The following is an 11,665-nucleotide window of genomic DNA, read 5'->3' as shown; positions in this document are numbered from 1 at the left end:
GAAACAAATGACATTAGGTAAAATGTAGTTGTAAAGTTTAGTCAATGCATGTCAGAGACATAGCTCTAGAACAGCATTTTCATTGAACAGCCAGGATGAACTACATCTGTCCAAGTATAACTGAGATCTAGGTCTGGAATGACAGAAATGCTTGATTTTTAGGAATTTTTAACATTAAAATGGCCTCCATTTGGCCATACTGAATCTGATGTTCAAATAGATGTTCATATGTACGAAAATATGTATGATGTATATATAGGTTTGAATTTCAAAGCATGTCAGAGATATGGCTTTAGAACCACAATAAAGGTGTCCAAGATACACAGTGGTCAATTCGTAAGTACCTGTTTTCAGACTGCATCCAAACAGAGACTTAAAGTACACGCTTCTGTTAGACAGCAATCTTAGTTGTACTATGCTTGTATTGGTTTTTTTTTTGGGGGGGGTACAAAGACAACATAAATAAAAATCAAATATGCCACATCAATATTTAATCATCAAAGTGTAAGTGTTCTATTTCATACATAAATAACAAAAATCTGATACATAATTCAGGACTAATACAATTATTTTTAAGCAGTGAATTGAAACAAGATCTGGAACTGGAATTTCTGACTGTAATTTGACGTGTTTGGCTTGCTCTTTTCATAGAAGCAATTTAAATGTTGTGAGAGAATGATGTTGCATTGTGAGTATTTGACTACATATCACAGTCATCTTGCCATGTTGTGAGGTCTTGTAACATATACAATGTTTATAAAATACACTGCACGATGAGAACATGGTGCATTAATGTATCAAAATACAAGACATAAAACCACCAAGTTTTGTTCTAAGATTACAAATAAATGATATCAGTATGCATAATGTACATAGATATATTCTCAAAAAAAGCACCCCCCCCCCCACTGATAAATGTGAATAAACACTGCCCTCTATAGACAATGACATAAACACAATGTTTGATACATACTTGTTATACAAGAGTCTCACTGTGATTCAAATCAAATCATATTCCAGTATCTGATGCAACGATAACAATAACTCTTCAAACTCCATGTTATTTTGCCACCAATTTTTCGATATGAAATCTTTGAAATTCTCAAAAATTTCTCATTTAATTTTGAAGGAAATAGTCAAAATGTTCCAATACCCAAATGTCTTGGCTAAAAATAATTCAAAAAATATTAAAAACATGCAGGTTTATTACATTGAAATTGTATAAATTAATATAAATTTATATTTTCGGCAGCACACAATTTAGTCTTTTCAATGCTTGCCAAAATGTTGGTGCAAGATTTTGCACATTTTTATGAATTTTTTTATAATTTTTTCAATAATTTTGGACCACATAAACATGATTTATCATTTGCAGCAGGTCTTGATCACCATTTTTGAAAAAATATACGAAAAAAATTATGTTTACTCGTATTTTGTGAAAGGTTGCAAAAGATAACTATGGCATTTCAAGGGTTAACTGTAGTCATATGAGTAAGAATAAATACTGGAAAATACAATGATATTCCAAGTAGGAGATTAACTGGTGAGTTTGGTGTAGTCGTATCACATGAACGTTAAAACTCACACATCAAACACATTACACTTTGTAAACTGGATAAATACACATACAAATGTGTATTGGAAGATTTTGTAATAATTCAAAAATTAGACAGAATAAATAAATAAAAAGATTAAAATGAATAATTTCGCAATCTCAAAAAAATGCTGGTAAAATCTTTATATTATTCATTGATAAAAGCAATAATGAACGAGAATCTTACGATAGACGCATCATTGCAGAGGCCAATATTTTAGTGTTAGCAGCTAAAATACGTTTAATATGATCAGAATGTACTATCCCGCTAGCAGGATTTTTTTTTGAAGTTATCAAAAATATAAATTCAGGATCATAATGCTTTTAGTTTATTAAAATGATTTTAATTAATAAAAATTCGTTTAAAACCACTGCAAATTGTGGATCAAAAAGGGTACTCTATAGGGTACCAGGGTACTCTGAATTTAAAACAAAAACAGGTCATCATTAAATGTTTAATAAACAGCATTAAAATGTCCTTACATGTGGGGAAATGATCTTGACTTCGAAGAAACGTCAGACATTTTATGATATTTGTCATATAAACATTGTACTAAGGTCATTAATGTGACCACTAGCACTGATTTATAGATTGTGGGCAATAACACCACAATACAAGTATTTATAGATTGTGGGCAATAACACCACAATACAAGTATTTATAGATTGTGGGCAATAACACCACAATACAAGTATTTAACATTTGGTGATAGATATAAACGTACATAAATTTAAGGGGGACTATTCAATCAAAATTGATATAATTATTGCTCAATTTTCTTTTTCAGAAAATAAAAATAAACCCCTATTACACTCATCTAATGCAACAATAAACAATACAATCGGGGTTTTTTAATAAAAGACTAGATTAAATAAAGCAACTCATCTAAGAACTTAGTCATCATCTAAGAAATTTAGTCTAATTACAGATTTTGATAAGTACATGGCTGTGTACCTGTGCCACCCTCTTGTTTTATTTGGAAACCATTTCCAATATTTGACACTTGTTGCTGGTCGAACTGGTTGGAGGGAAAAGATCGCGAAGGCTGTTGTTGTGTTGGCAGTGATCCAGCTCGGAGTGCAGAGAGCTGCTTAGCGGTATACCCGTTATCATTCTGAATCATCGGGATGCTGTCGATGAAGTCACCAGACAGGAAATCAGTATGAACAGTTTTTGTAGCATTGACAATGTACCCGTCGTCCGATGGTTCTTGCTTGACCTGAAAACCCATATGGTTTGGAACCATCATTCCAGGAGGCGTGCTGATGGGCTCCTGTTTTATTTGAGGCGATCCACTGCCACTTCCACAGGCTTCCTGGTTAAGGAAGGGAATATTAGCAGCATCCACGGTCTCGCTGACTTGGTTCTCAATCTTAACGGTGATGTCTTGAGCGGGCTTTTTGTCAGGTGGAGCTGTCACTGCAGGTGGAATGTTTGGAGGTAGTGACTTACGACCAGTGATACTATCACGCAATTCTTTCAACTTTAGATAGAATGGCACTTTATCAGTTGCTCGAGGAAATTGTGAGCAACGTGCACTTGAAGAAGGCATCACAAAGACAGCCTGTGTAAACAAAATAAATAACACTGATTATAAGAAATGAAATACAACTTATTACAAGTACAAGATGCACCCATGTCTTTGCAGCAGATACATTCATAACTAGTCTTTTAAACCAAAAGTAGCTACCATAAATGACACTGCATGAAAATACTTGATACTAGTAAACAAAAAAACAGAAAAAACACTTTAGCAACCTGCTAAAAATGCATGTAAGCCTTCTCTGATTACGGTAGTCTAAAATATTCCAACATGCATGTTTAAAAGTTTCTAATTTAACAAAAATGCCCAGTCTGCAAGTCTCTCCTTAGTAGATTCTAGGTCAAGAATATGTGTGTGTGTATTGGGGGGGGTGGGGTTCTAATGTGTACTTACCCTTCACATTTATGGCATTTAGAAATTATCTTTTAAATGTGCAGTATTTTTCTACGTTTTTGAGCACATGTATTAGAACATTTTAAACTAGATGTAAACTATCAGTCTCTGGTTAGCCAAATATCAATGTGCATAGCTCTAAAAGTAAACCATTATAATAAACCTTTAGACTTACATAAGTTACTGGAATTACACACTTATTTTATGTCCTTATATTGTGAACTTTTAGATTTGATTTAACCCTTACACAAAATTTACACAATTCTACGGGATTGTACAGATTTTTATAAAAATTTAATGGATAGTAATTTTATAGAAGTTTTTGCACAGACGTTTTTCAAATTTCCAGAGATAATTAATTTTCCATAGATATTGTATCCAAATCCATAACAAAATTTCTGTCGAAGATTTTCGTAAGAGAAATATTAAACTTGCCACTATAATATATATGCATAACTAAATAAAATCACGCTCTTTACTATTACTTGTTTCAATCATGTAACAATCTGACACACATAGTAAACAAGTCAGCAACTTAGCTGGCAATGTTGCTGTTTTGGTGATTGGAACAATATTGCAATGACAGTAAAATTATTTTAAAATTGTTAACAAGATACTCTGGACATAAGGATACTGTATAATATTTTATTTTTGTTTTGGAATTTATTTTTTGCAATTTTCTCTGAAAGGATGATTTACCGGTAGTGAAAATAAAAATGTTCCTACATTTTACATTTAACTCATCAAAAATCATTGAAAATAAATTCTGTACAAAATACTCAAAATATTTTTACAGCGAAAATTAATTCCCGCTAAAATAAAATATTTTTTGTTATACTGGCCATAGCAAATATATAGCCTGTATATTGCATATTTTTTTCTCCTCGGAATAAACAATAATCTTGGTCACTCATGGTTTATGTAATTCTCACATTCACTCGGTTATTGACATGCTTCTATGGCATTTGTGATGTTATTGGTCAGAACATGTTTTAACAACGTTTACTCGAATGAATATATCATCATATGTGATTATTAAAGTTGCATATCCTAACCTTATAAATTGTTGCCGTTAATTACTGTGGTTATTGCATGCTCTACAAATGCAATTAATCACATATTACAGTAGAAGATGAGTATCATCTTAAGATGTCATGCACAAATTATATCCCCAAAAGAAATGTCTTATTTGAAATGACGAAAACCAAAATCTTCAAAATTTGTCACCACAGACACAATTCATGGCCTTGCTAAACTACAGTGGTCTAACACTCCCTGTAGCAAGGTACCTAAAGAAGTGGTTTGAAATAAGACAGCAACCCCAGTGACAATTTCCTTTCACAGTTAAGTTTTGCATTTTGTTTTCTATCTTTCAAAAGGTTAAAATGCTGTCTGGTGATTATGATTAGTATAGCATACTAGTTTTAATATTATTTTTTTTGTAATGTATTAGCTTAGATTTTTAACCTTTTATTCTTTCTTAAACATTTGTAACCATTGCCAATCCAATGTGCAAGTGTTTATTTATAAAATTATTATTATTACACAAGTAGTAATAAATAAACCATCTCATAGTATAAATTCACAACATAAAACAACTCACCGTATTTGTTCCCTCCAAAGGATCCGGCTGCTTACCAATTTCAAAATCTTTGCGTCCACTGAATATCTCATAAATGCCTTTACCGTTGAAACATGCAATCTTTGGTTGATACTTCTTCATCTTCTCAAGCAACTCAACACCCCCTTCTTTAATTTCCTTCCTAAAATTATAGATTTTGTTTTAAAGTACTCATTGACAATAACATACTGATAGTTCCCATTTGTATTAAAATCACAAATCCTGTTCTCTACAGGGAATTTAGGTCTGCCTACTTCTATTTGAAGTTGAGACATCAATTTAATATCTTGTCTATTATTTAATAATGGTAGGTATTTAGCTGGACTAATATCACTTTTAAGTAGGACTGTAAGACAGTAGACTGTTTTGCATCTGGTCTTTTAATATTATTGGTCAACATGTTAGTATAATAGACTTTTGTTTTCGGATAGAGTACATTACTAGAAACAGTCAAAAGGTCAATATTGTACAGGTCTTTAATTTTGTTAATGTCTTTATAGCAATTCTCTAACTGCATGGAAGGTAAAATTAAAGGATTATTAATGTTTTGATAGTATATGACAGCTTGAATTTGAATCTTTGAAATTGAAGGTAGCCTGCCAGTTTCAATCCTACAGCCTATTGTACTACTTTTATTATTAATATTCAGAATGTGCCTGCAATATTTTAGGTGAATTTTTTCAGTAACTATGATGTCCCACTTTTTCTGTTATAATAGATATCCCACATAATTCAGATGCATATAGTAAAATAGGTAAATGTAACATTTTATAAAGTTTGGTCTTAAGTTTAAAGTTGTTTGAATTGTTATCATAAATATTAGCCATCAGTCGTTTCTACTTTTCTAGCCTTTTTTGAGATTCTCTCCATTGTTTTGTTTAGGGATCCATTGTGTGTGAATGTTTAGTTTAGTGTCATGTTAACATATGTGATCATCTGAGACACGGTTAATGATTCAAGTAAATAAAACAATTGTGGCCTCCAATTGGCCATTTTAAATCAAATTACAAAATAACCAATTATGTGTGATGTTCATACCAAGTTTGAATGAAAGTGGCCATAGCATGCCTAAGAAACAGTTGATGACTATTCAAATAATGTTTTTTTGGACAAATATGGCTGCCTTTCAGTCAAAGAAAATCAAAACGATAAACACATTGATGTACATATATATATTCTCCTTGTGCCTCTTTTGAACAAAATTGAGAAATGGTTAAGAACCCCAAAAAAAATTATGACCGGACAGTCCTTATAATCTGTTTTCAGTGTAATAAGTACGCAATAAGAACGCTTGTCAGAGATACATGTACGTAACCGGAACAGCATTTTAATAAACAAGCACCCCAACTGCCAAAATAGCTTCGCTGTTTCAACAGAGAACACAGTCATGATCAAGTACATAAATATCATAGTGGAGAAACAAATAAACTTGACTTTGTTTAGATTCTACTTAAAGTGTCTCAACTCCTGTGTTTAGATCTTATCACTGATAAGGATAAGTTTAATAGTGTCCAAGTTTATGATGCATTATAAGCTATATGTCTGTTCCCCTTATGTCATGAAATTAACTAATCTAATAAAAGTCCTAGGTACATGTACATTTATATACCAATTGAAAAATCAATCGAACCAGCAAATTTGCAGGTAAGAAAGGCACGTTTAGAATTAGTAATGAATTAAACCACCACCAACCTTGTTAGATCAGCACTACCTCGTGTGGTTCTAGTTACTATATTAGTAAATCCGATGCCGTACTCGTGCAGTTTGAAGTCATCCATACACGTCATTGGCTCTGGAATCAATCCAGATAAGTAAAGACATTTCCCTGTAAGATGAAAAGACATTGTTAAGCTTGATTTGGAATTTATTTAATCTTGATTTGGAGTTCATTTAATCTAGATTTGTAGTTCCTTTGATTTTAATTTGTTAAAATTTACTTCATTGTGAAATTCTGCATGAACACGAGTTACAACAGTGTTTTGATGGATAAAGAAGCGTACAACTGTATACCGACCAATATCCCCATCTTTTTTGATTTGCTTCATTATGTGAGATTCTTTGGTTGATACATGTATGTCAGCTTTTAGAATCATGAATTTGTTTTTGAACATCAAAAAATACAGTTTACGTAAACAGTGAATGTTGAATTTAACAAATTACTGGTACAGATTGTTACATGATATGGTACAAGATGTTGACAGATCTTTGATCTCAATGTTTTATTGTTCAACATCAACTGTTCTAAAACTAGAAATGAACGAATGATGACAGAATACCGGTAGTGTCAATAATTCCAGTTCCCTTGTAAATTCAGTCAATTGATATCCCAATATATACAAGTTTGTATTTACGGGAAATAAATAAAGTACTGAAAAGTAAAATTGTGTCTGTCTGGTGAAAGACACTGAGAATAACATCTATACTCACAGAAATGATTCCCTGGTCCAGCATAGTGGTGACCTTTATATGCAGCAAACAAACCAGGATTAATACCAACCTGGAAGATTTTATTTTTATTTTATTTACAAAACTGTAAAATACTAGTAGGAACTTATTTTTGATGAAAAAAAAGTATATACACAGCAATAAAATTCAGCAAAAATACTTTTCCTTATGGTTTGCACAAGGTTTATGACAAATCAGTGAAAATGTGGAACAAATACCAGCAAGAATAAATTAATACATACAAAGTCAAAATAAGGTGGGCTTAACTTTTCTGTATTTTGCAGTTTTATGCATACCGGTATTCAGTGTTTTCTCTTTACATTGAAGCAAAATGTGTTCCAGCTTAACAAATGGTGCAGGACAAACATTTTTTTCTTTTATTTTTACAGCAATTTGGCAGAACCCCCCCCCCCCCAATTGTGAGCACCTTCTTTTGAACTGATGTGTGCGCTGAGCAGATATGAATCATTTATCTTTTTGCCTAACTGTCCCATTCTATCATTCTGCCTCACACACTACCTGTACTCATCATCTTATAGGGGAACCGCTCAATCCCTTGGATTGCACCAAAGAATCATGGGACACTATTGTTTATGTTGTTTACAATGTTAATCTATCTTTTGTTATCCATTGTTATTTTAATCCAGAAAGTAAATTTGTTGTAAAATTAATCTTAACTGGAAGGTGCCCCTTTAAGAATAATTACATCTACAGAGCTTCACTGAACATGCAGTACATGTACTACCCATAGACCCTCTTTTAGATGATGTACCAAAACATAAAACAGAATTTTCATCAGCAGGAGTGGACACAACATGAATAGTGCATTAATTGCTTCTTTTGTTAAATTCAGATTCATTTATTCCATTGTTTTCATGTTAGTGACATGAGGAATGGGATTACATGTATTACAAAAATATTAAATTTACAATAATTTAACTTACAATGGCAATATCTAAATTGTAGTCCAAGTGATCGGGTAGGGTTCTCTTCAAAACTTCCTCCTCTGGCATTCCATGGAATCTGTCAAATTTCCTTCTTTTCTTCGCTGGGAAGGCATCAGTAATTTTTTCTTGTTTGACTTTTTTCTTTTTGGTCTTCGTCGGCTGCGGAGGCATCACGGAACTTGATGGTTGAGGCTGTTCCATATACTGCTGGTGGTGGTGGTGTTGTTGTTGTTGTTGTTGTTGTTGATGGTGTTGTTGTTGTTGTTGATGGTACATCATTCCCATATCTCCGTTTATCATCATCATTGGGTTTGGCTGTGCTGGATATTGTTGGTACTCCTGTGGTTCCGTCTTGATCATGGTGTGACTGGACGGGTGACTTTTTTGAAATAAAATTAAATATTTTTGTTGTGGAAACAATTTATTTTGTTTGGAGTATTTTTTTGTTCATGACATGTGACTAGAAATAGTCTATGCTATGAAGTGAAATGAACAGCTCAGTCATACAACATAGTTTGGTTGATGCTATGCCCGTTAAACTGAATAATAGCTTTGATGACTCACAACAAATAGTGAAATTTAACAGAAAAACGGCAAAATTTTCAAGACTTTGGTGGAGATCCTATACTTTACTTCTTTTATACTGGTCATATGGTATCATTAAAGTGTGAAGAGATCATTAGCAACGCTTAAAACAATAAATCTTACTCCAAATAGATTGCACGTGAAATAAAATGACAACGTCAGCTTAAATAAACAATTTGCTCGAAACCTAGCAAGTAATAGCGTGAAATTAGAACCATGTGCTTTCTCTAGTATAGACTACAAGGACAATCTGAAGCAAGAACAGTGAATAAACAACAGAACGACCAGTTAAAACGTTAATTAAACATCCTAACAATAATACCGGTAGATGTATATCGAGGACTTTTATCAATGTCACTGACAAATTCTGGTTAATGAATGTATATATATACTCACAAATAGGGACTCGATTGAAATGAGTGAGGCTCCATTTTCACCCCACCTTACGCGATTTAACAGGGATGAACTGCAACTGTAAAACAACAGAAAAAGCCGTTACTTATTTGCATACGATGTTTTGAAAATCTTAAAAGCCGATTCACCATTCAAGGTCCTTTCAGTAAAATTGCCATTTTGGAATCGAAGCCCTTTATTTCCCCGGCATCTCGCTCTTCTCGGGCCCCTCACGCCTTCAAAACGCGCGCTATCGGCGATCAGTCGAGCACAATCCGTGAAAAATAATTGAATGTACACGTGTATTGGCAATATTAATAAAACTCGTACCTGATCGCGTGGATATTACCCGAGAAATTTAGCTTTCAAAGAACAATGAATGGGTTTCGACAGCAGGCAATCCAACAAGAGATATTTTGGAACAGGGTCACCGTTGGCGGCGCTGGTCTGAACGCTCATTACCATTAACCCCTCCCATGTGTAAACCTGCTTACAGGTGCCAGACAATAAAAGTGATGATTGAATATTGGTCTGGTTTTCAGTGTTCGCCAACAATAATACTGATAATAGATCATAATAAACGCCGGTGGTTCTACAGGAAAACAATTATTTTCTATCTAGAAAAACAAAACAAGAAGAAATTTGTTTTAGTGAATGACGAGTATTTTGTAGATTTTATAACTTTTTACCATGGTGTATATGTCTATGATATGCCATATGTCATTGTTGGCTGGTGACATAGGTCACCAAACGATATACTGTGCCGTAGTGGGGGTTACTCGTACTCCAATAGTTTTAGTAAACAAGTACGCGCCACTGTTTTGGTCCACATTATCACGGTCGAGCAGATCAGTTTGATAAAACAATTTTAGCAAAATTTAGACAATTGTTTTTAGTCAAAGGCCGCCCTCGGCGTCGGTCTCTTTTTTTAAATATTTATTGGAATCATGTAATATTTACATATCTGTGTTACCTATCTATTAGAGTATATAATGACAGTGATAAGTACAAGTGGTATACATACATAGTATATCTATAGAAATGATAAGTACAAGTAATATACAGAGATGGGTTATGGTTCAGAAAATTGCTCATTTCTTGAAACAATCTTGTTTTGGTATTCACCCCACTTCGAGTTTAATTTGTCATAATATATTCAATGTATTAAATCTCCTGAACAAAATTTTTAAAATGTGTGAAATTAGGATTTTGCTTTTTCCTTCTACATGTATAAATAAATGTTTTCCCACAAATTATTAGGAAGTTCAGTAGTATTGAATAATTCTCATTTCCAAGAAGAATATCTTTGTTTGACAATGATCTCAATCTGAGGCCAATATGAATACCCCATTTATAATTAAAGTTTTCCCAAAATGCCCTAGTATAATCGCACTCACAGAAGAGATAGAGGATCGACTCAATTTCTGCATAACAAAAGCTGCACATTGCTGGATATTGCTCTAGGGGGAGTTAATTTGTATAGTTTGTCATTGATGTATAGGATATTATTTACCAGTTTCCATTGAAATTCTCTCAAATTTGTGTCTATGGTTAGTATGAATATTCTGCTATATATTGTCCCAACAATTGATTACTTTATCCAATAGATTAGTAAAGTACAATTCAGATCTAGGGGGTATAAAGTATTTGGAAAAAATTCCTTTTGCTATATATTTGTTTTTGCAACTATTCAAATGATAAGGTTTGTCTAAAAATGTAAGATACAGATGTTCCTCATTTTGAGGTTGTCTAAAATTACACCAACCCCCACCTACGCAAATTCAGGTCACGGTGAGTACCTCCCCTCCCATACCATGACTAATACTTCTGTTTAATTACCCTGAATAATTTCAAAAATCCGGGTTTTGAAAAGTGTTATTTTGCTTCTTAATGTTTGAATATTTTTGTCGAAATATCCCAAAATAGACTCACTGTAACACACTAAACTGCCTGTTACCATGAACGTATATGTCCATGACTGTACATTATAAACCAATAAACAATATAATTACTTACTGGTTCTTTATCTCATGTCCCGTCACTATAGTTTCGTATTGTAAACATATTGAATTTTTTATTTGTTCCAGGTAATACAATATTCAGTTTCATTTAACGTGTCTGTAATTTCGGAACTTCCTTGACA

The 11,665-nt window shown here is 33.0% G+C and overlaps 1 protein-coding gene across 1 annotated transcript; it reads right to left on the bottom strand.

Moving 5' to 3' along the window:
• Positions 1–469: 469 nt before the first annotated feature.
• Positions 470–9,965, bottom strand: LOC144360704 (uncharacterized). The gene is made up of 7 exons (XM_085497144.1): positions 9,853–9,965; positions 9,526–9,601; positions 8,542–8,923; positions 7,580–7,649; positions 6,845–6,977; positions 5,135–5,294; positions 470–3,159 (listed from the first exon to the last, which is right to left on the bottom strand). The coding sequence occupies exons 2-7, from the start codon at positions 9,558–9,560 to the stop codon at positions 2,518–2,520; spliced, it is 1,422 nt and encodes a 473-aa protein (XP_085353270.1). The 5' UTR covers positions 9,561–9,601; positions 9,853–9,965; the 3' UTR covers positions 470–2,517.
• Between the last annotated feature and the right edge of the window lie 1,700 nt (positions 9,966–11,665).

This window comes from Saccoglossus kowalevskii, chromosome 3 (genome assembly GCF_978046115.1).
Source record: "Saccoglossus kowalevskii chromosome 3, keSacKowa6.1, whole genome shotgun sequence".
Taxonomy (NCBI): domain Eukaryota; kingdom Metazoa; phylum Hemichordata; class Enteropneusta; family Harrimaniidae; genus Saccoglossus; species Saccoglossus kowalevskii.
Note: the sequence above shows the minus strand (reverse complement) of the source record. Positions and strands in the feature narration are given on the sequence as shown.

Coding starts and splice junctions, on each gene's coding strand:
- LOC144360704 (XM_085497144.1), bottom strand. CDS start 9,560: ATGGAGCCTCACTCATTTCAATCGAGTCCCTATTT. Junction 6,978..7,579: donor TGGACCAGGGAATCATTTCT/GTGAGTATAGAT, acceptor TTCATCTTACAG/GGAAATGTCTTTACTTATCT. Junction 3,160..5,134: donor CTTTGGAGGGAACAAATACG/GTGAGTTGTTTT, acceptor TTGTTTACACAG/GCTGTCTTTGTGATGCCTTC.